Source organism: Ascaphus truei, chromosome 11, assembly GCF_040206685.1.
Source record: "Ascaphus truei isolate aAscTru1 chromosome 11, aAscTru1.hap1, whole genome shotgun sequence".
Classification (NCBI taxonomy): Eukaryota; Metazoa; Chordata; class Amphibia; order Anura; family Ascaphidae; genus Ascaphus; species Ascaphus truei.
In genome coordinates, this window is record NC_134493.1 from 12,417,559 (window position 1) to 12,439,739 (window position 22,181).

General features: G+C 41.0%; 1 protein-coding gene across 1 annotated transcript in view; it reads right to left on the reverse strand.

Moving 5' to 3' along the window:
- Window positions 1-4,231: 4,231 nt before the first annotated feature.
- Window positions 4,232-22,181, reverse strand: part of C11H16orf89 (chromosome 11 C16orf89 homolog) — a 131,153-nt gene continuing 113,203 nt past the window's right edge. Inside the window, exons 5-8 of the mRNA XM_075565278.1 lie at window positions 19,189-19,327; window positions 14,297-14,398; window positions 13,156-13,239; window positions 4,232-5,697 (exon numbers count right to left, since the gene is read on the reverse strand). Of these exons, the coding sequence (XP_075421393.1) occupies window positions 5,597-5,697; window positions 13,156-13,239; window positions 14,297-14,398; window positions 19,189-19,327 (426 nt within the window). The 3' untranslated portion in view covers window positions 4,232-5,596. The remainder of the gene's footprint in view (window positions 5,698-13,155; window positions 13,240-14,296; window positions 14,399-19,188; window positions 19,328-22,181) is intronic.

Sequence of the window (22,181 nt, forward strand, 5' to 3'; positions counted from 1 at the left end):
GGCCGTTGATCACTTTTGTTAGTGCTGTCCTGGTGTCGTGTAGTGGGTGGAAACCCGATTGCAATGGGTCAAGAAGGGAATTGGAGGAGAGAAATTGAGTCAAGCGGTTGTATACAAGCTTCTCAAGTAACATGGCAGCAAAGAGAAGAAGAGAGATAGGGCGGTATTTAGAGAGGGAGGTTGGGCCAAGAGGGCTTCTTTAGAATGAGCTTGACAAATGCATGCTTGAACGAAGATGGGAATCAAAAAAAGTGAGTTAGGGTGGGGTTTAGTGTTCCAGAGAGGGAGTAGAGGGAATGTGAGGGAATAGGATTAAGGGACCAGGTTGTAGGGTAAGATGATGAGAGGAGCACAGAGACCTCCTCTTCAGTCACAGGGGAAAATGAGCTTAGGGTGGATTTAGGTTTATGAAGGGAGGTGGGTGTTGCATGTGATGTCATGTCTAATGGACTCAATCTTATCAGTGAAAAAGGTGGACCGTGAGAGTGGAAGGGGAGAGATGTGCTGTTTGTCAGAGAAGGGAGTTAAATGTGGAAAATAGGCATTTAGAGGGCAGAATTACTTAGAGGGCAGAATTAGTATGAGTAGAAAACTAGGTGTGCTTGGCAAGGGAGAGAGCAGTGTTATTGGAGGAGAGTAAGAATTTATAGTGGATGAAATCGGCTTTGGAGCGTGTTTTTGTTCTAGGAAAGTTCAGCAGTGTGGAGGTAACGGGTAGAGCTTGTGTGCCATGGTTGTGACTTAATTTGTCAGGGGCGATGGGTGGTGGCCCAGGTCTGGACAGGAAAGGTTACAGAAGGCAGAAAGGAGAGGTTGTAAAGATGTTGAAAATTAGAGGGGTTCTAGAGCATGTAGGTTTCTGTATGTGCATTTTGAAGTCGGTGTTGTTGAGGGTGCAGAGTGAGGCTGAAGGTTAGGAGGTGATGATCAGACAGAGGGAAGGGCTTGTTAGAGGAGTTATAGGCAGTGCAGAAGAAACCAGATCAAGGGGGTGTCCATTGCAGTGAGTACGAGAGGTGGTGAACTGGGAGAGACCATAGGAGGAGGTTAGAGATGAGGTGGGCAGCTGAAGAGGCATTGAGATGGTCAATAGGTATGTATGTCCATATCATTCAAAAACTTACCAGATCTATTCTTCATGTGTACAGTATAAAAACATTGATGTAGTTTATGTATTATTTCAAGGCTTCTGGGATTAGTATGATTATGGTTAGAAATTCATTATTGGGTATATCCAATCATATTGTAGTGCCTAATTATCTTAGAAGGCATGGAACTATAATGTGGCACTTGAATTAATTATTGTGTACCACCAGTTGTGTATATATACCTGTACTGTACCACAGGCTGGAAACGTGTTCTAGCATCATAAGTTAAAATAAATGTTGCCATGTATTAAAAGTCTTGTTTGACAAATGTATTTCTACTCTACTTTTTCCTTACAACCGACGTGCATTATCATGACCGTTATTACGAGGCTTTCAATCACACCGGAGGAGGGAAAAGTCAGTTCAAGCTCCAGGGCAAGCACAATAGATAGCAATGACAACATAAATAATGTGTCAATAGGCTTTGAATCGGGTATCAACTTGGAGGATAGAATCACTGTAAATCCATTAAAGATGTAAATAAAGCACCTAAATTGCTGAACAACGGAGGTGCAGGACAGGCATGAAGGGGAATGTTGATTACTATAATCGGTAGTCCGTGAAAAGTAAGTAAATGATCTGGTCAGACCTGGAATTATCTTCCCGGTGCCTTGTATCTTTGCGGTGAAGGTTTTTTTCTCTTGCCCCCATGGTAACACCTTCTCCGGTTCAGCTGGACAGTCTGCTGTGTGCGATCATGCAGCAGGAATGAATTGTAACGGGTAAGTGAAGCCTCTGCGCGTCACTCCAATCCGAAAGTAATGCAACAAAATGTAAAAGATTGGTGGGACAGCGGACCCGCAAAAATATCAACAACTCACCGGGAAGAAAAAAATTGTTTAATGAGTTACATGCTAAAAAACACTGAACAAAATAGAACAAAACAAACATGGAATCTTCCCCTATCCACAGATTCTATGTTTGTTCTATTTCGTGTAGTGTTTTTTTTAGCATCTTTTATTTTTCTAAGTTCCCGGTGAGTTGTTGATATTTTTGCGCGACCGCTGTCCCACCAATCTTTTACATTTTGTTTCAATCACACAGGCACTATTTAAATCAGAGGTCGAATGATTTTCCCTTCAGTATGTTTAGAAAAAGAAATGCAGTTAATTGAAAAAGTAAAGCATTCAACATACTGTAACTTGATATTACTCAGGATCGTTATTTCTGGTTTGTTGTGCCTTAACAATTGTCACACCAGGGATTTAGTACAAATAAAATATCAAACCAGACTCTTCTCCTATCCATATGTAACACAGTCCCCCCCCCTTCACCCCCCGCCCCCAATCGCAGATAGAGTGTATGTGAGGGGAATTGATATGTATTACCAGGTGCGGTGCTTTCACCTGTCAGGTTCACAGGAGACCTGAACCTCCGCCAGTGAGAGCCTGGGGTGTATCCTTTGGAACGATATTCAAAATGTACAGCGCCTCCACTTGTGTAAGATTCTAAAGGTAGAATGACCCCTAACACAGGACCCACATATAATAACCACATACACAAAAGGTATATATATATATATATATATATATATATATATATATATATATATATATATATATATATAAACAGTTTACAATAGGGGCAGGTAACACACTACAACAATATACATAAACCATATGACAGTGTCCCTCTATAACTCTGACCTCCTAGGGCCATACACCCACACCCTATACCCAGGTGTCTCAAGAGTCCCAAGAGTTCCGCAACCCACCCCTTAGGCGTGATCATTGCCTGTGTGGTACCGGTAATGGTGGTGCACTTGGTGACTGTACCTGCTCCTGCACCCGGGTACAGCATAACAATACAGAACGGAAGAGGACCCATCTGCGTCCAGCGCTGAAGTCGCAGCGATGGCGTCCTCCTCCAAATATAAGGGTATCCATCTGGTGATCTCACCACACAGACAGTCTCTTATCTGTGGTGAGGTGGATCTAGTCATAGACCTCACTTGTCAGAGCCACGCAGCACTGCAGCTGCGTCCCTGAACAAACTAACTGCTAAAGGGCAAAGTCCCTAACTGCAGGTGCCTTCCCTAAAGCAGCCACACACTAGGATGAGTAGGGGCCTACCTGGGGCCTAGGGGTTTCTGGCCTAGTGCACGGGCCCTGCACCTACATACCTTCCCCTGACTGTGTTCCAGTTCTTACCAACTCTTCCTTCTTCTGCGCGCCAAATGTATCTTTCCCCAGCAGGAGAATCTGGCCCTGCCATTGGCTCCCTGGTGTCACCTAAGCTCCAGCCCCTGGGGCTGCGGGGATTTGTAGTTCCCCATAGAGCCTTCTATCATTGGTGCAGCGTGTGTGATCTGTACTGTGCATGCTCGATCTTGCAATGTCGCCGCTGCTCTTCTCTGCACAGGCGCAACCTTAGGGAATCCCTCTGCTAAGGGTAATGGCCGCCGCAGCTCCAGATACTTACTGCGCATGCATGAACCTCGCGCCAACCCCAACATGGCCGCCGGACACCTTCTGCGCATGCGCGACACTCCGTGCATGCGCAGACATGAAAAACATGTGGCGCCCCTGCAGCTCCCCGACAAACCATGGGAGTCCTCGTTCTCCTGCGGAGGTAAGGGGGGCCAGGGGGAAGCCTGCTACACTCAGATTCTATGTTGTGTTCTATTTTGTTCAGTGTTTTTTTTAGCATGTAATTCATTAAATAATCTTTTATTTTTCTAACATCCTGGTGAGTTGTTGATATTTTTGCGCGTCCGCTGTCCCACCAATCTTTTACATTTTGTTTCAATCACACAGGCACAATTTAAATCAGAGGTCTAATGATTTTCACTTCAGTATGTTTAGAAAAAGAAATGCAGTTAATTGAAAAAGTAAAGCATTCAATACAACCTGATATTACTCACGATCGTTATTTCTGGTTTGTTGTGACTTAACAATTGTCACACCAGGGATTTAGTACAAATAAAATATCATTCTAAAAAGCTTTTGTAAACCCAGAGAAGAATTCAGCTGCAGAACATACCACTTAATATAACAGAAATAATTAGGGATACTATTGAGTTTATAATTCAGGCGTTTAAATAGCTTTATTTTGCCATGAATTTACACATTTTGATACAAGTTACAACCTAATTGACTAAACACATGAAATAGCAATGAAACCGAGTCCTTTAGGGTTTGCACATACTAATTATAACTAGCATGTAAATATGCAAATTATTAGTAATAAATGGTTAAACCCACATGCACACATTACTCAGATCCCTAGCCACATATATAGTTCATGTAAATATAGGTTGTGTAGAGCTACAGAAACATCCACTGTGATCACCATCACTGGTCACATAGGAGGTTATTCATTAAATAGCCATAATGCCGACTGCCAATTGGGGAACTATCACAAAGAAACTACCATTAAAATAAAGTTTCTATGCGATAGCGTCCTGATCAGCACTCTCACAGGACATTGGTTGCATCTGTCAAATCTGATCAAGAAAATATATGAGAACTAAAGGAAGATATCGGGGTTTATGCCGTGTCTGAAGCTGTATCTTCAGATCATGAGCGAGGCATCGCGATTTCAAATGTATTACAATATCAACTCAATTCTAGAAGATCTAGTCTCCTGAAGAGAAACAGTTGCAGCCGAAGGGAGGATTTATTACCTGATTTGCAGTTAACACAGGACCGGGCTCTGATACCCCACATTGCGGCTTATTGAATCCCAGCCAATGTATCAGTGCAGAGGAAAGTGTGTTTTGATGCACTGTTTGATGCTCCATACGTAATAATGTTAAACTTATGCCACTTTAGACCTGGCAGATATTTTTGCACATGTAAAAGAAAAAAAAGAACGACGCACAGAAATGTAGCGTTTGATACATCTCCTTACATTGTGTGCACCACCGTCCCTGACTTCTCCTACTGACACTCTCTTAGCTGCAAGCTGGTACCGACAGGGCAAAACTGAATGAAGTACTTAAATACATTGATATGGGGTGAAAATGTCCCAGGCTCGTGACAAAATTGCCTTGATACACAGAGCCCATAGTTTGGAGTATATGTCTACTTCAGATGTGTGTTGAATTTCACATTGATGCTGCATTTTAGCCCATCTTTCTCATGGTTTCTGTGTAGATCCTGCTTGTGTTTGTTAGCTTTTTCTGGTCCAGATCCACAAAATTGTGCAAAGCTTTAGCACGGGTGTAAAGGTGTGCTAAATCTTAGCACCCTTTTATGGATCCGGGTCAAAGATCTAAAACTTCAGTAGATTGTAGATCTAAAACTTTACAATTAGAGTAGGAGTCCTCCAGGATTCATTTTCAGCTCCTGTAGATATTATGTTAATAATATTAAGACAAAATGACAACCACATTTGAATGTAAGAAATGATTGAAGTACAGAGCAACTTGGTTATTTTTGTGCAAAATATAAAGCAATTACAAGACTGACATTGATACATTGGTACATTTGAGTAAATGACTTTATTCACCAATGATTGTTAATATAAGAAATTCCCAGTTGAAAAGAATAGAGAAAACCTCCAAGAGCCCCCACTGCAACAGATGTCTTGTGACACAGACAGCGTTCTGTAGATAAAGAAAGCAATATGACATTAGTATCAGAGTATTGCACAAGCATAAGGCCAAATGTATGAATTGTATTTACATATGCCACACTGAGGCCTAGATTGTGAATACTGAAGAGGCAGGGAGGGGCTCCTTCAGCAAACATTTTCACTGCACTTCCCCATATATTTTTTTATAAATGTTGTCTAATTCTATAGAAATCATTTCAGGAATAAATCTTGGTAGTAGTGTAGCAAACCCACAAACCTCCGAAACAGATCCAAAACGTCATTAAAAGTTCTGAAGAGTTTGTACTTTCAGTGTTTCCTTCTCTGGGGTCTCCTCTTCTCTCCCTCTCTCTGCTGAGGTCTCATGAGGCTCTGTCTTTCCCCCTCTGCTCTTCTCACTTTAAATCTATTTTCTTGGTGAACTACTGTAATACAATATTTAGACTTTGAGTGTCATCTCTATGCTGATGATACCCTGTGTCACCAACTGTCTCTCTGTAATCTCCTCCTGACTGTCCCAATATTACCTAAAGCGTAACATGTCCAGAACAGAACTAATACTCTTTCCCCTTCCACTGCCCCCCTCTACACCCAAATTCTCCCTCACTGTCAATGACACCACAATCTTATCAATACCTCAAGCCCACTGTCTATTTGACTCTGATCTCGCCTTCATTCCTCACATTCAGTCCCTCACGGAGTCCTGCCCTCTGAAATATCACCAGGATATGCCTATATCTTACTCATGATGAAACTAAAATCCTAATTTTCATGCTCATCTTGTCCTGGCTTCACTGCTGCAACCTTCTCCAAATTAAAATTCCCCTTGTCCACCTATTCCAACTCCAATCCATCCAAAATGCTTCTGACAAACTCATCTACCTCACTCACCACTCAACTTCTGCTGCCCCAATCTGCAAATCCCTGCACTGGCTTCCTATATCTACTAGAATAAAATGTAAAACCCTAGCTCTGACTCAACACTGCCCCCACCCTTACATTCTGACCACGACATCCGCCATTTGTCCTACCTTATTTCCTCTTCACAAACACCACCTACAAGACTTTCCCTGTGCTGCCCCAACTCTCTGGACTTCCCTACCACGCACCATCAGACTTGCTTCCAGGAATTTAAAAACTTCCTGAAACGTAACTTTTCAAGGAAGCCTGTCTGGCATACTCCCCGCTATATAAAACACCCCATAACATCACTCCCCCCCCAAACTTAAATGGTATCAGCTCTCAAGCTGGGTCATACTCCAACCTGAGGCATTCTCTGTCCCACAATGAGCAGCCATTTTACCTTTTTAATAAAAGATTGTCCTTCATTCTCTCAAGATAGTAAACTGTCTGAAACAGGGCTCTCGTTACCTTTTGTATCCATTTGTGCGTGTTTGTCCTTATTTGTATGCAAGTCTGTTTATATCATTAGCAAATTTTTGTACCCCCATTGTACCGTGCTGCTGAATATGTTGATGCTTTACAAACACAATAATAATAATAGCCCCCAAATATGGATTCCAGTAAAAATTAATGGCCCTCATTCTTTAGATGCTGGATTGTTCCTGGGTTTAACAGCATTCAGGAAGAAGGCATGAAGGCAGAGGGTGCTAAGAATCCCTGGAAGTTAAACAAAAACTGTCATTCAAACCTAAATCTGGCTATCTGCAGTGTACATCGCCCCAAAGGTGGACAGCCTTTGGCACAGCCAAAGGGAAGCTAAAGTGTGTGAGCCGTTTGCTGCCATTCGCTGATGTTTGGTGATGTTAAAGCTTCTCCATTTCAATCTGAAACTCACCAGCCTTTTATTCCCTGTACCCAATTTTCCAACTCTATCTGTCCATGAAATGTCTGTGAATTGACTGTATAACCTCTGTTCACTTAATGTAACCATGGATTATTATCAAAACTTTGTGCTCAGGACATACTTAAAAACGAGAGGTAACTCAATGTATTACTTCCTGGTAAAATATTTTTATAAATAAAATCTACAACTGCGGGACTCTCTCCAGTGAAGCGGCACTGCAAGAACAGGAAGACAAACTTGACAAGATTAAATGTGATATTCTTGGCTCTAGTGCAGAGAAAAGATTATGTCCTCATTGAGCTCAAAAGTGGACACCTAATTTATTATAGAAGTGCAGAAAATGAAAGAATCAGTGGAGTAAACATAATCGTTAAAAAAAGATATATAAAAAAAAACATAGATGGGTATGAAACCTCAACTGAAAAATCAGCCAGAATCATCATTTGGGTGGCAAAGAGATCTCAGATTCAGAAATTCCAAGTGTGCCCCAACATCAACTCACACAGAAAATGAAGTGAAAGGCTTACCGTGAAATCCACTTAACAACAAAGGAAATTGTCACCTCAAGATTGTTATGGGAGATTTCAATGCAAAGATTGTTGCCAAGCAGAAAGACGAAGCATCAGTTTGTAAATATCGTTACGTTAGCAGGAATGAACGGGGAGACAGATTTGGTAGAAGTTGCAGAATGTAAAAACATCTGCTGTACATAATGAATTCATTCTTCAAGAAGAATCCAAATAGAAAAGTTACATGGAATGGACCAAATGGAATCAAGAATGAAATAAACTATATCCTAACTATAATGAAACACATGATTGAAGACTGACACAAGGAGTGATCATCAATTGGTTCACTGCAAATTACATCTGACTGTGAAGATGGAAAGAAGAAAACTGTTTAAAAAGAAGATAGTAGCATTCAACATCAATAACAACAGCAGAGAATTTCAAATAGAACTGATCACTTTAGCTTAGTCGAAATGCATGGGGACACATCAGAAACAATTATAAAGAACGTATGATGAGTGTAGTTGAAAGCGCAGAAAGCATTGGAGGAATTGCTAACAAAAACCATTATAAGAAAATATTTGATGAGACAAAGCAATTGCTGAGGAGACAACAAGAAATGAAATACCGAGGAGTAAGAACAATAATTCAATATGCAGAGCTGTGCAAACATATAACTGAAGATGTTAGGAAATGTAACTGTGACGTGTTGAAGAAGACTAAGGCTGAGTCCACGCTAGCGCTGAGCGTGCTTGGCGCGCGGTGCCTGCTGCATTTACTTCTTTTAATCTTTATCCTCACGTCAGCAACAGGAAGCCACAGGGATAGGCAGGCCACAGCAACAGGCTGGGCTCTGGAACACGGAAGCCACAGGGATAGGCAGGCCACAGCAACAGGCTGGGCTCTGGAACATGGAAGCCACTGGGATAGGCAGGCCACAGCAACAGGCTGGGCTCTGGAATAGGGAAGCCACGGGGATAGGCAAGCCACAGGGACTGGAAAGCCACACAGAAAGCTCAAGAACTAGAAGGCACAGGAACTGGAGCCCAAGGTGGCAAGGTACAAATAGAAACATATACAATGCTCAGGCAGGGGCTGGAAGTCACTGGCTGCTATTTAAGCCCTGGAACAGGTGCAGCCAATAGAGCAGGCTGCCAGTAATCAAAATGTCCACAGCAGCCAGGTAAGGGCGGGTCCCAGCCAAAGCCTGGACTGGAACCCTTACAATACAGACCGAACAGTCTACTTCCAATACCTTACACTAGTTTTACAAAGATACTCACTAATTGGCAGCAACAGAATCTGGACTTTGCTCTACCTAGAAAAAAAGTGGGATTTAGCAGTGGATAGAATACAATGGACCACAGCCAAGTTGTACAAGAATTAATTTCACAAAGTAATGAATATGATCTACCACAAAGTTTAGGATTCGTAGATTATAAGAAATCATTTGTTTCTATCTACACCTCCGGCTGTAAATGCATTAAGAAGACAACATTTTGAAGAAGTGTACATTGATATTATAAAGAATATTTATGAGACTGCCACATCAACGATTATATTACAGTACATGTAGATACAAACGAGATAAGGACCAGCAAGGGAATGTGGCAGGGAGACACCCTCCCCAAAGCTTTTCACAGCAACACTTGAGGAATATTTCAAGACATTAGATTGGGAAGAAAGAGGAATCAAAATCAACAGTGGATAATTGAGTCACCAATGATTTGCAGATGACATCGTTCTTTTTGATACATGTCCAGAAGACCTCCAGCAACAAATCAAAGAATTTGATGAAACAAGTAACAAAGTAGGCCACCATATGAATCTCAGCAAGACCAAAGTGATGTTCAACTAATCTGTCAACTCTGCAAAGATTGAAGTAAATGGAATGGAGCTAGAGGAGGTCGAAGACTAGATCCATGAGGAGGCCTTCATCCAGCAGTGGATAAACAAGGGCTGCTTCTGATGATGATTATATATAAATGGTGCATATTTTAAGTGTATTTCATTTTAATGTATGTATTTGTAATGTTTTATATTACGTATGTATTATGTATCTAGTGTCAAAAAGTCCTATTAGCCACCATTGGCTAATAATGCTATTTGTCATGACTATTGCGGCAGGGTAAGGTTTGTTAAGGAGGTAGGTGTGTGTAGGTGTGTGTAGGTGTGTGTGGTGTGGGGGGGGGGGGTGTATTTGGAGTAGGTGTCCTCCCAGGGAGGAAGTTTAGGCCCCAAGGAGGTTAAGGAGAGGAAGGGGGTAACTTTTGCAAACAAAACTGTTATATCAATATAGTAAAAAATTGGTAAGCAGTTAGATAGTTAGGTTATTAACTCATTGGCCCCTTTCCCTACAAAAGGGTAATATAATCGTGTTAGTCTTTCCTTTCCCTATGAGTCCAGGACTTAAACGTATTTAATATTGCAAAGGCAATATAGCATGCTGATGTGGAGAAGTTTCCTTCAGGCCTGTTTCAGGTATCTCTTCACCCTATACAGAATACCCAAAGGAGCTTCAGCATTTGTTTGCTTTGTTTGGCAAAAAAAACTGCTGAAGCTGCCTCTGAGTGGGGAATATGACCTTTAAAATGTAAAATACATGTCCATTCTGCACAGTTGTAGTAGTCCTATTGGCACGTGATATCTGTAACTGTGCTGAAGATAATGTACAATGTTTATTTCTCAATTAAAAATGAGCTGAATCGTAATGCTGCTGTATATCTGGATCACCACATAGAAAAAGTATTGAATCGACAAAATAATTTCAATAAAAACGGCTGGATGTGGGTTTTTATGTTTCTCATAAACAGTCATCAAAATGTTCAGCAAAAATTGCTAGCCTGAAAAAAAATGTTTTTTATCGCCATAAAAAATTGCAAAATGTTAACATTTTTGGAAATCACTTAACTAAACACAAAAATATTTGGGAGTGTGAAAATATTTAAAGGTACTGTATATGTTACAGAAGTGTTTCCCTGTCTGATTGTTATGCATGGGAGACCTATGTTTAAAGGCTGAGCACAGCACTGAGCAGGTTAGATCTCAGTCTGAGATTTGACTGACTTGATTAGCCTGCTCACCGGGCTCGTTCGTGTCTTATAAGTGTGTAGCTCGGAGCCCTGTCTGAACCAGGGAGTAACACGCTACAGCTCTAGAGTAGTGGTTTTCAACCTTTTTTTCGTTATGGAACCCTAGAATTAGATTGTGAAATTCCATGTTGCGTGGGGAGCCGCCACACCTCCGGGCCTGGGAGAGCTGGGAGAGTTCTCTCAGCTCTCCCCCTCTCCCCCCCTGGGGTGCCCACAGAACCTCAGTTCAGCTCTAGAGGCAGTAAAGCCTGAAACAGGGTCTGTTTACCGTATATTGGAACTGTTTCTCTTGTGTATCCTGGACTTGAGCTGCCCTTGCTGGGAAAAGGGCAAAGCCCTTATCAAGGTTTTATGGTTTTGTTAACCATTTATATGCTGATGATAAGCTCTGTTTTATTCCACCGTTTTTGAGGCTCAATAAAAAGCCTATATTTAGACAAACCCACGGGTCATTGCATTTTTCCTGCAACAGTGTACTAATGAACGTATTTAGTGAATAAATAAGGTACAAATGTCTCTAACCCTCTGGTTTTCTTACTAGGATTTCCCTCATACAAAATAAGTCTCTAAACATCATAACATTTTGCAGGGAAAAAAATTCACTATGATTTTCTGAATAATATAGTTACACTTGGTATACCTTTCTGTTACCTCCATTATTACATAGTTACATAGTAGATGAGGTTGAAAAAAGACGTACGTCCATTAAGTTCAAACTACGCAAAATTTAGACAACAGATACTTTATCCTATATCTATACTTACTTATTGATCCAGAGGAAGGCAAACAAAAAACCCCAGTGTTATATCATCCAATGGTATCTCATTAGGGGAAAATAAATTCCTTCCCGACTCCAACAATTGGCAATCGGATTACTCCTTGGATCAACATCCTTCCCATGTTTACTTATTTGGTATAACATGGAGAAGCAAAAGGTCCTGGCTCTCGGTCTTCCAAAAAAGGTAATTTAATACAGCAAGAACTCCAATTTTGGATTTCTTGCTGTATTAAATTACCTTTTTTGGAAGACCGAGTGCCTGGACTTTTTGCTTCTTCATGTGATTCTTTGGGGACTTTGCAGGATGATCCCCTTTAGCCCGTGGGCACCGGCAGGTGATATTTATCTAAACGATTGCTTGTGTGCCAGAACATCCTCTATCATTGACTGTCTACTTATTTGGTATATCCCTGTATACCTTTCCTTTCTAAAAAGATGTCCAACCTTTTTTGAACAAATCTATTCTATTTGTCATCACAGTCTCCATGGGTAATGAATCCCACATTGTAACTGCCCTTACTGTAAAGAACCCTTTCCTTTGTTGCTGGTGAAATCTCCTTTCCTCCAACCTAAAGGGATGAACCTGTGTCCTTTGTACTGCCCGTGGGATGAATAGTTCTTTTGAAAGCTCCTTGTACTGTCCCTGAATATATTTGTATATAGTTATCATATCCCCTCTTAGACACCTCTTTTCTAATGTAAAAGAATCTAATTGCACGAATAAATGTATGACAATACATTAAAAAAAAATACCTACACTAATTGATGTAATCACTTCATTATTTCCAGGTGATAGTAGACATATATATGTTGCAATGAATGACAAATGATTTGCAAGTAGTTTATAGAAGTTTGACTAACTACTGTAGGGGGAAGGGAAATATGTCGTTTCTCAGGCTACCAAATGAACCTGCCCATTGTACAGTCAGCAAAACATTATGGAGAAGAAGGCTCCCCACTCATCCTCTATTATATAGATATTGATATTTTCCTGCAGGATCTTAATATGCAGACATAGATCTTTCTTCCCTTCCACAGATTCAAAGTTATTGCTAGGAGTCCGACCATTAGTATCACTATAGCTGATGATTTGGAGCGAATCAATACGTCTCTCCCCTCTTTAACTATATTTATCTGGCTTATTCAATTTCATCAGTTAGACAAAAAAGATGTAATTTTAGCCATGTGAACTTTGTTTTTACACAGTGTAGACAAATACTGTATATACTGTAAACCCACAATATAGAATCTAGGATGAATGTTGATATGGGTCTATTTTACTTACCCGACACTTTTTTCTCTCTTCTCTTTACTCTCTTTGGAGATTGCTTTTCTTTTTCAATTACTGATGAAGTTGTAAAATTTTCAGCTGAACAAATGGAAACTAGTAATCAATACCATAGTATCGCTGCACAAACATTACCAGGAGATAGGTTTGTTGATTTGGTGGCATTTCTAATATTAATCACCACACCCGTAATATAGTACAGCTTAACCCCACTACAACACGATCCGTTACAACGCGAATCCGCATATAACGCGAGGCAAGCGTGGCTCCCAATTTTTGTATTGATGAATACTTTACAACACGATTATTGGTATCTTAAATACTTTATTGTTCAATGCATACAATTGTACATTATTTCTAACGCGGTCCGCTTATAACGCGATGTGATTCTTTGGACCCCAAGCACAGCGTTATAAGGGGGTTCTGCTGTAGTTGGTTTTACTTTGGGGTTGCAGGTGGTGGCAGATTTCCCATTAGGCTGAGTAGGCTATAGCCAGAGCGGCAATGATTTGGGGTGAGGCAATAATTTGGGGAGAAAAGGTGTGTGCGAGAGCCTTACCTTTTCCGGTGCTGGCCCCCTCTTGAAGTGTCTTTTTGTCATGGTGTACCCAACGTCAAATGATGCTGCAATGTTACAGGATGATGCATTGCCATGGCAACACAGCATCATATGACACCGTGACATCATGACGTCAATACGCTAGTGTGGAGGGCTGCGCCCAAGCCCACGAGTGGCAGAAAGGTAAGTCTGCCACTGGTAGGAGGACAATAGTGACAACTTCAGAGTAATTTTGATCATAGTGCACAAAATACATTTATAGGTTATTTGCATTCAGGCAGCATAGTTTATGCCATTGCCTACTCGGTCAACGTGCAAGTTCATTCTTAAAGACAAGTAAAGACACCTTACAGCCTGTTGACTTTCTAGGGCCGGAAGGGGCCTTATGGAAGAAGACTGCTTACTAAATATGGCCCAATGTCACCACATAGAAATACATTATCTGTTTGTCTCTCATCAATAAGAGAAAGTGAAGAAAGAGCAGCCCGGAAGGAAAAGTACCGTTTGTGTAGCGAACACATAAATCATCATCAATAAGCATAACATGTCCGCCATATTTTCAATTCAAATTTCCCTTACCTATATCAAAACAGCCACTGGTAGAATCTTGCCAGCTGATAATTTCATTCATCCATCGTAATTTGTAAAAATCCAAAAACCCAGATAAACCACATAGCATAACTGAAAAAAATAAAAGCGTTGGTTTCATTTCAGTACAGTACGTATTTAATATTTTTAGTAATAAAGGACTTTAAATATTTAGCTTTATGAAAGCATTATGCAAAAAAACGTATTCTGGCAATCGTATCACTTATTGGGGCACATTCTGTAACCACTGTTAGCGCTGATCCATGAGATCTGCACAAAATAGCCCCATGTAAATCAATGAGGCTTCCTGTGCAGCTCACATGGATTAGCGCTAACAGAGGTTACAAAATATGCCCCACTGTCTTTATACAACAGAATTGCATGTGGTTACAACGGGACTCGTGTTTGAATGATATTTAAACAAGTCAGCTCATTCTTTATCCTTTTAATTGTTTTTCAAGGGTTTCCAGGTATCGCATATAAAACATGAGTAAATTGAAAAATCTCAAACAATCCAGGGGGAGCATGTAAGAGAAGAAAAGACAAGAGAACACACAATATAAGTGTAGATGTAAGGAAAATTGAGATAAGGCACGCGATTTGGGCCCGTTTCCATAGAGACCAGCAGATGGCGCCCGAGAGGAGGAGCGGCGGTTCCCCATTGTAAGTCAATGGAGCCATTCATTTCAATGGGGATTCCTTAACGCCGACCTCCAGGAACGGTTTGGCAGCCATCCAAACCGCAAACCGCAGAAGCGGATACAATATCTGAAAAAGAGCTTTTATCACACTAGTTCAAGTTCAAACACAATTGGCGTGGGAAACTTAGGTTCTAGGGCACCCAGAAATAAAATTCTTTTTACCCCTAGACCCTAGGAACCCCCACACTCGACCACCACCGTGTCCGAGGATTAAGGACCCCGTAAAGGGTCGCACTCACCACGAGGGTGGCGCCATTGACTCCAATGGCGGAGGGAAGAGCAGTGCATAAAAACGACTAAGTCCGAATGAGAAGAAACTCAGAGCCCATAACTCCGGTTCTGTCCAACCTAGAGGGCTGAGATTCGGCCACCATGCAGTCCTAGTTTTGGCAGGATTGCATTGCAAATACCGACCCTCTCAGGGCAGCAGGACGGAGTCAGGGTAATTGCAAAGTTTGGGTTTATGCCATTGACTTGCATGGCGGAAAAAAGCCTAATGTTAAAAAATGGTTTTTAAACTGTATTTTTGTATCTCCGACCCGGTGGGTCGCAGCGAGCTGAAACTTGGCCACCATGGAGAGTCACCACCGGCATAAGGGTCTGGCAAGTTTCAGCCCGCTCGGCCCAGCTGAACGGATTATTTTAATATACATTGATATTGGAAAATATATTGTATTTCAAAGCGGGGATAAAAGCCCGCGAAGGTTTCTGACTCTGTTAAATGTAAATGCACAGGGGGGCGACCCATTGTCTAAAACAGACCCCCTGATCAAAGGCTCAGCCACTCTGGCTGTATACATTAGGGCGGAGAAACGCAGGGCTTGAGTGGTCTGTAAGTGTTATAATTCACACTTACTGACAAAGAGTTTCCTGACCAGATCCAGGTCTGGTAGACATGTAAGCGCCCTGACTTTGTGTGGGGCTAAAGAAATGAGACCCCCAGGGCCAGAAGTACGCATGTGCCAACTAGCTGAGGGGCATGATCTATCAATGTTCCCACGTTAGAGATTGGGTGCAGGTCATTGTTCTCCAATGACCTGCACTCAATGACAAAGTATAGGACTGGAATTACATATAAAACAGTGTCAGTCCTATGCTCAGAGTCTTCAATTTTACCAACTACTTGATGCCTGATTGCTGTATGAATTGCTAATCCTGTTTCTTGATTACTTCATCACCCCAATCCCTAAGTAAGTGTTATTTCTTGTCTGTTATTTGTACTATCTTGCGTGCTCACCTATCTAAGGAATAAACTCTCTTTATTATATCTAAGTTGTTTTCAATTCAACCCAGTTATTTGGTGTATATTATATCCTATCACAAGTTACCGTGACACTGCTCACCACCTCCCCTTGCTGACTGTGCCCTTGAGGGGGGATCCTGACTACATTCATTCCATATGGGTAGCAGCCCTTCTTGCAAACTGCCTTTAATCCATCTACATCTTGTGAGTAGGCTGGACATACGAGCCAAGAAATTACTACGTGCCTTATCTCAATTTTCCTTACATCTACACTTATATTGTGTGTTCTCTTGTCTTTTCTTCTCTTTCATGCTCCCCCTGGATTGTTTGGGAATTACCTTACATCTTGAAACCCGTGAAACAGGTCCCACCAGAGGGTTTGAGCTGTGTTATTAGATTAACACTTTAATTTTTGATTGTCACATTTTTATTTTGTGTAATTTATATTAGTTCTACACATTCACTACTTTTAATTTCACATTTAAGTTGTTCGCGCCTTTATATTCACTTTTTCACTATAAATTGAAAAATCTGGCACTGTGTTATTTATAAAATGCTTTTAATTGTTACATTGAAGGACGTTCTCTAAATTAGCACAATGCTTCCTATTCTAGCAACTCCTATGCAATTAAGAAATTGCTGTCAACAGAGGGAGAATTCAGTCCGTGGGTGCTAATGTCCCAGATGGCCACTCTTAATGAGTTACAAACATATTAAAATCATTTACAGTATTAGGTAAATAACAAGATATGTTACTACAGTAAAATCTATTAAAATGAAGGGGGAGGTCGCTGCGGACTTTCTAGTAGATCCTCAAAGCAGGCTATAATTAATCAGTTGCCATATAAAGTGCATGATTGTTTTGTTACCCCTATGTTGAAAGCTGTTGCTTATAACCCTGTTCCTGCATTTGTTATATCTTGTACTGATGGAGCGGCCGTTATTCGAACACTTCACGCGTCATGTACATCGGAATCCCGATTTGAAACCGCGGGATGAATTCCAGCCTTCCCGCACTAAGATGCGAGTGCAGGAAAATGAATTTTAGTGTTCTGGCTTTTAAAAACATGAAATTGACACAGTAGCACAGTAACAGAGTGACACAGTGACACAGTAGCGCAGTGGCACAGTGACACAGTAGCACAGTAGCACAGTGACACAGTAGCACAGTAGCACAGTAGCACAGTGACACAGTAGCACAGTGACACAGTTGCACAGTAGCACAGTAGCACAGTAGCACAGTGACACAGTAGCACAGTAGCACAGTAGCACAGTACTGTACACATTACAATTCATCCATTTTATTGCAAACGAAGAAACAGAATCCATGAAATTCAAACAAAACATCCGCGATAAGCGCGGGTGCCTGGGGCGATTGGCCACGTTCATGCTGCGTGGGGAACAGCAAAGAACTCAAAATCGGCGCCAAGATGTGTTTGAATAACGGCCGCTGCATCAGTATACAGTACCGACACACTTTATTGCAGTGTGGTCGGTACCGCAAGCCGGGATATTTCCCGGCTTGCTTGTGGCTGCCCCTCGGCGTGCCGCGCGTCATAGACGCGCGGTCACGCGTCTTCGGGAGCCTGCGCCCCCTGCACGCGCGTCCAGGGCTCCCCGAGGGAGCCCTGGTGTCCCGCGATCGCGGGACAGCGGCAGGGGGTTCCGGGGGACCCGGCGGACCCGGTAGCGGTAGGGAGAGCGCCCCGATCGGAGGGCGCTCTTCCGCTGCTTCGGCGCGCGCCCGTCACACTCGGGCGCGTGCCAGGCTACTGCTGCGGCCAAGAACGGGCAAATGCTCGAATAAACTTGGCCGCAGCAGTATTGCCCTACGACCTGATCTGTGCTGTAGCACTTCCCAGGTCCATCGTTCCCTCTATCAGGCGTCAGCAAAGTGACGTCCTAAAACCCATGCCGGAATTATGTAACTATTACCCATTGGGGTTAAAAGATCTGGGTTACACATAAGCTACACACGTGGACTGATCACGATATTCCCTGGTAAGAGATATCCTCAACCTAATTAGGGCGGCAACTGCTTTAAGGATCTACTAGAAAGAGCCCGCAGCGACCTCCTCCTTAATTTTTATAGATGTTACTGTCGTTACATATCTTGTTGTTATTTACCTAATAAAAGATTTTAGTATGTTCGTAACTCATTAAGAGTGGCCATCTGGGACATTAGCACCCACGGATTGAGTTCTTCCGGCCATATTTCCCTCCCCCCCTTGTCTATATAGAGTGCAGCTAGGTGTCTTTTTAGGTTGCTTCATCAACCTTTTTGAATACACATTGCTATATATCCCTTGTGCACCATATTGCTATTAGTGTTTCCTTGATCTGTAATAGGTGAGCAGCAGGTAACATTCTATTCTATCAACAGAGGGATGCAGAATAAAGTGTTGTATAGAATGATGGGAATACATTTAGTAAATCTCGCTCAGTCAATAAGAAAATGAACGTAATTCTGGAATTTGGTGCACTTGTTTAGCCTTAGTACGTGTTTTTTCTCTACGCTTGGCTTTCTTTAGTTAGTATAAAGTGCTGCTTCATTAGTAATTTCATCCTTGCCTTTTTCATCAGTATCTTACTTTAGCATATTTAATCACATGGGGGAATATGTACAACTATTCTAAGGCGTTGCCTTGTATAAAGTAACGCCTGCTGTTTGCTTGCTCAAGCATTATTTGGATTAGTAAATGATTACTGTACCTTCACAAAAAGCCAGAACTCGTCATACTAAAATACATACTTGAGAGCTAACAGAAACATATTACTGTACATGATCTTAGATCTCAGTGTTTACTGTCGACGGATAAGTGAACTTAAAGAAAATGTCAGAAAAATATGATTGGGTAAGGAAAAAACTGGGTAATTAAAACAAAATAAATCTGCACGTTGTCCATGTTAATCTTTTTGTAAAGCTAAACGTGACTTACTATTTTCCATGAAAAGATCTTGTTGTAATTTTGGAAATCCATTGTATTCAATTTCTACGTTTTTCTTCATCATATTTGCACAGAACATATTTGTGTAATAAGGAGCATCCTGCGTAAATAGATTTCTTGTGCATCCTTTCTGTTGGCAAAAAAAAAAAAAAAAAAAGAAAGACAAGAAACTGTTTTTGCATTTTATCAAGTGTATATACTGGGAGTTGTATCATTAAAAAGATACAAAGAAAATCATTTAGATAATAAATACCAGAGGCTGATTTGTGAGGGTACTTTTAAAATTAATTTTGGTTGTTTCTAACTCACCTGGCTACATTAATGAATAAGAGGAATTAATGAGGTAAGTTATACCATAATAATGGTGGGGTGATCATAGAGTAGTGTATATGTTTGTCGTGGGATGCTATAACTTTTCCAACACAAGAGCTTGTCTTTTCATTGTACATAAGAGATATCACAAGACTCTTCTATTAATGTAGACAATGCATTTTGTAATGTACATCTGTTAGGCCATTAAGGGTTCACTTCAATTACCCATCATCTTTACCAATGTCTTCCGGCTGCAAAACCAGGGCAGAAAACCTGCATCAAATATTTTTTCCCATTTCATTTTTTGTGCCTCTATATACATACAGCTGCGGCCGCCTTTATCCTAATGCGTCCGGATTATTTTGCGGTATATTTTCTTTTTTCCGTAGCGCTTTCCGGTATGTTAGCGCTCGGATTTTTAGCGGTCTGCTATACTGCAAAACCGTCTAAAAAACACAGGTGGACGTTCGCGTGCTGTTGTCTTAAAAGTTGAATAAGTCTAATGCATGTCTAATGCATTATGTCTGTGTGTGCGCGCGCGCAGTATTTGTAAAATGGAGGATTTACAGTATACAGTATTACAAAAATATAGCGTTGTGTCTTCTTCGAATATAAAATTATCACATTTCTATACAGTACTGTATGTACTGTATTACAGTATTTTGTAATCAGTACTTTTACTTGTTTTCATACTCTTTTTATATTATGCGTGTACCGTACAGTACTATATGTCTCATTTGAACATTGTTGAAACGCATAGGCGTGTTACAGTATCACATTTCGGTGCATACAGCGCTCTCCCTCTCGCCCCCGCACACACACGGCTAAAGTACTATTTCAACTTCTTATCTGCAGTTCAGTACACCTCTCCCAGCCAGATGGCTTTCTGGCTTCAATCATCCTGAACCTGTCATCACATTCCTGCATGTATAACGTACAGAGCCTGGTGTCACATTTCAGCACCTGCATGTAATCTTCTTTGGGAAGGGACCTTGTTGATGATTAATGCGCATGCGTGTATAACTTCACAATCATGTGTAAGTTCAAGTCTGGAAAAAAAAAATCTTTTTTCTGTTTATGTTTAGTTTCCAGACATGTGTGCCTGCATAAAAAATCTTGTTAGTCTGATATTCTATCGGTACTGTAGCTTTTTAATGTGACACTGGTCATTCACATGCTTTATGTGATTTTTATTGATTTGGGGGGGTGGGGATCAAAACATGATGATGACCTGTTGAAAATATATTTTTGAACTACAGTACAGCTAATCCTTCATGCAGCTTTACCCCCCTCCCCCCCGCAGAAACACACAAGGCTCAAGGATTTCAACTTCTTATCGACACCTCTCCAAAACCATTCATTTTCAAAAGCTTGGCTTTGTGATTTTAATCATCCCGAGCCGAGCGTCACATCTCTGCACCTGTGTGTAATCCTCTTTGGGAAGGGACCTAGTTGATGATTAATGCGCATGTGTGTATAACTTCACAATCATTTTCAAATGCTTGGCTAATCCCTTATGCTAATCCAGTATGATGAACCCCCCCCAAACCTTTGAGGCTTTGTTTACAGTAACGCATGCGCACTTGTGATAAACCCTTCACGAATTGAATGTGTTAATCTGATTATGTAACCAATGAATAAAAATGTAACAAATGAATAAAAATGTAAGCCTTCTTGAAGAATCCCCCCCACACACACACACACATTCACAGTGAATTTAAAGTTCAAAGAAAAAAATATGAATGTAATGAAATATTTATTTTATCAGGAATAAAAAATACAAATAATCATTTTCAGTGTTTATCTTCTTTGTACATGTACAGTAGTGTACTGTAGTTCTTCTGTCAGTTGAAATTTGAGGGCCGTGCATAATCATGGAAGAATTAAAGATACAAATAATCAGTGTTCGACAAACATATACATTTGCATGCCCCGGGCGAGTGGATTTAACATCGTGGCGAGCTCCTATTGGCCCAAGTAGCACACGTTTGGTACTAAGTGGCGAGTAGATTTTTTTGTTCGGCGAGTAGATTTTTTGGTGATTTGTCGACCACTGCAAATAATCATGAATAATGCCCATTTATAATAATAAAAACAGTAATACAAATTTTTAGTCTTTATCTTGTTCGTCATGGCCACATTCCATTCTGTAGTTCATTGAGCGAGAGGGGGTTTTGTGTGAATCATGACTGTAGATACACTATACACACAGTTGACACAATTTACACATGATACCCCCTCCCCCCACCCGTTCTTTTGTAGTGCAGCCAGCTGTCTCTGAAAATGAAAGAAAAAATTAGTGCAGTTAAGTGCATATAATTGCATTGTGTACAATAAAACGATGTCATATTGGACTACTGTATGCAGTTACTAATGTCAAACTACTGTATACTGGAACTACTGTACTGTAAAATACTTTGTAACAAGATTGGTAGTGCAGCTCTCTCTAAAAATAAAAAATTAGTGGAGTAAAGTGCATGCTGTATACTGTAAAACAATCTGTGCCATACTTTCCTGTATCATGCTGCACTTGGTGTGCCTGTACTTACCATACTACAGTACAGTACTATACTACCTTCCTGATGCTTGCCAATTACGCTCTATCACAATGGGCAACACAGTCGCAATATGGTCGATATATTTATTACATTGTTCCACGGTGAGCACATCGT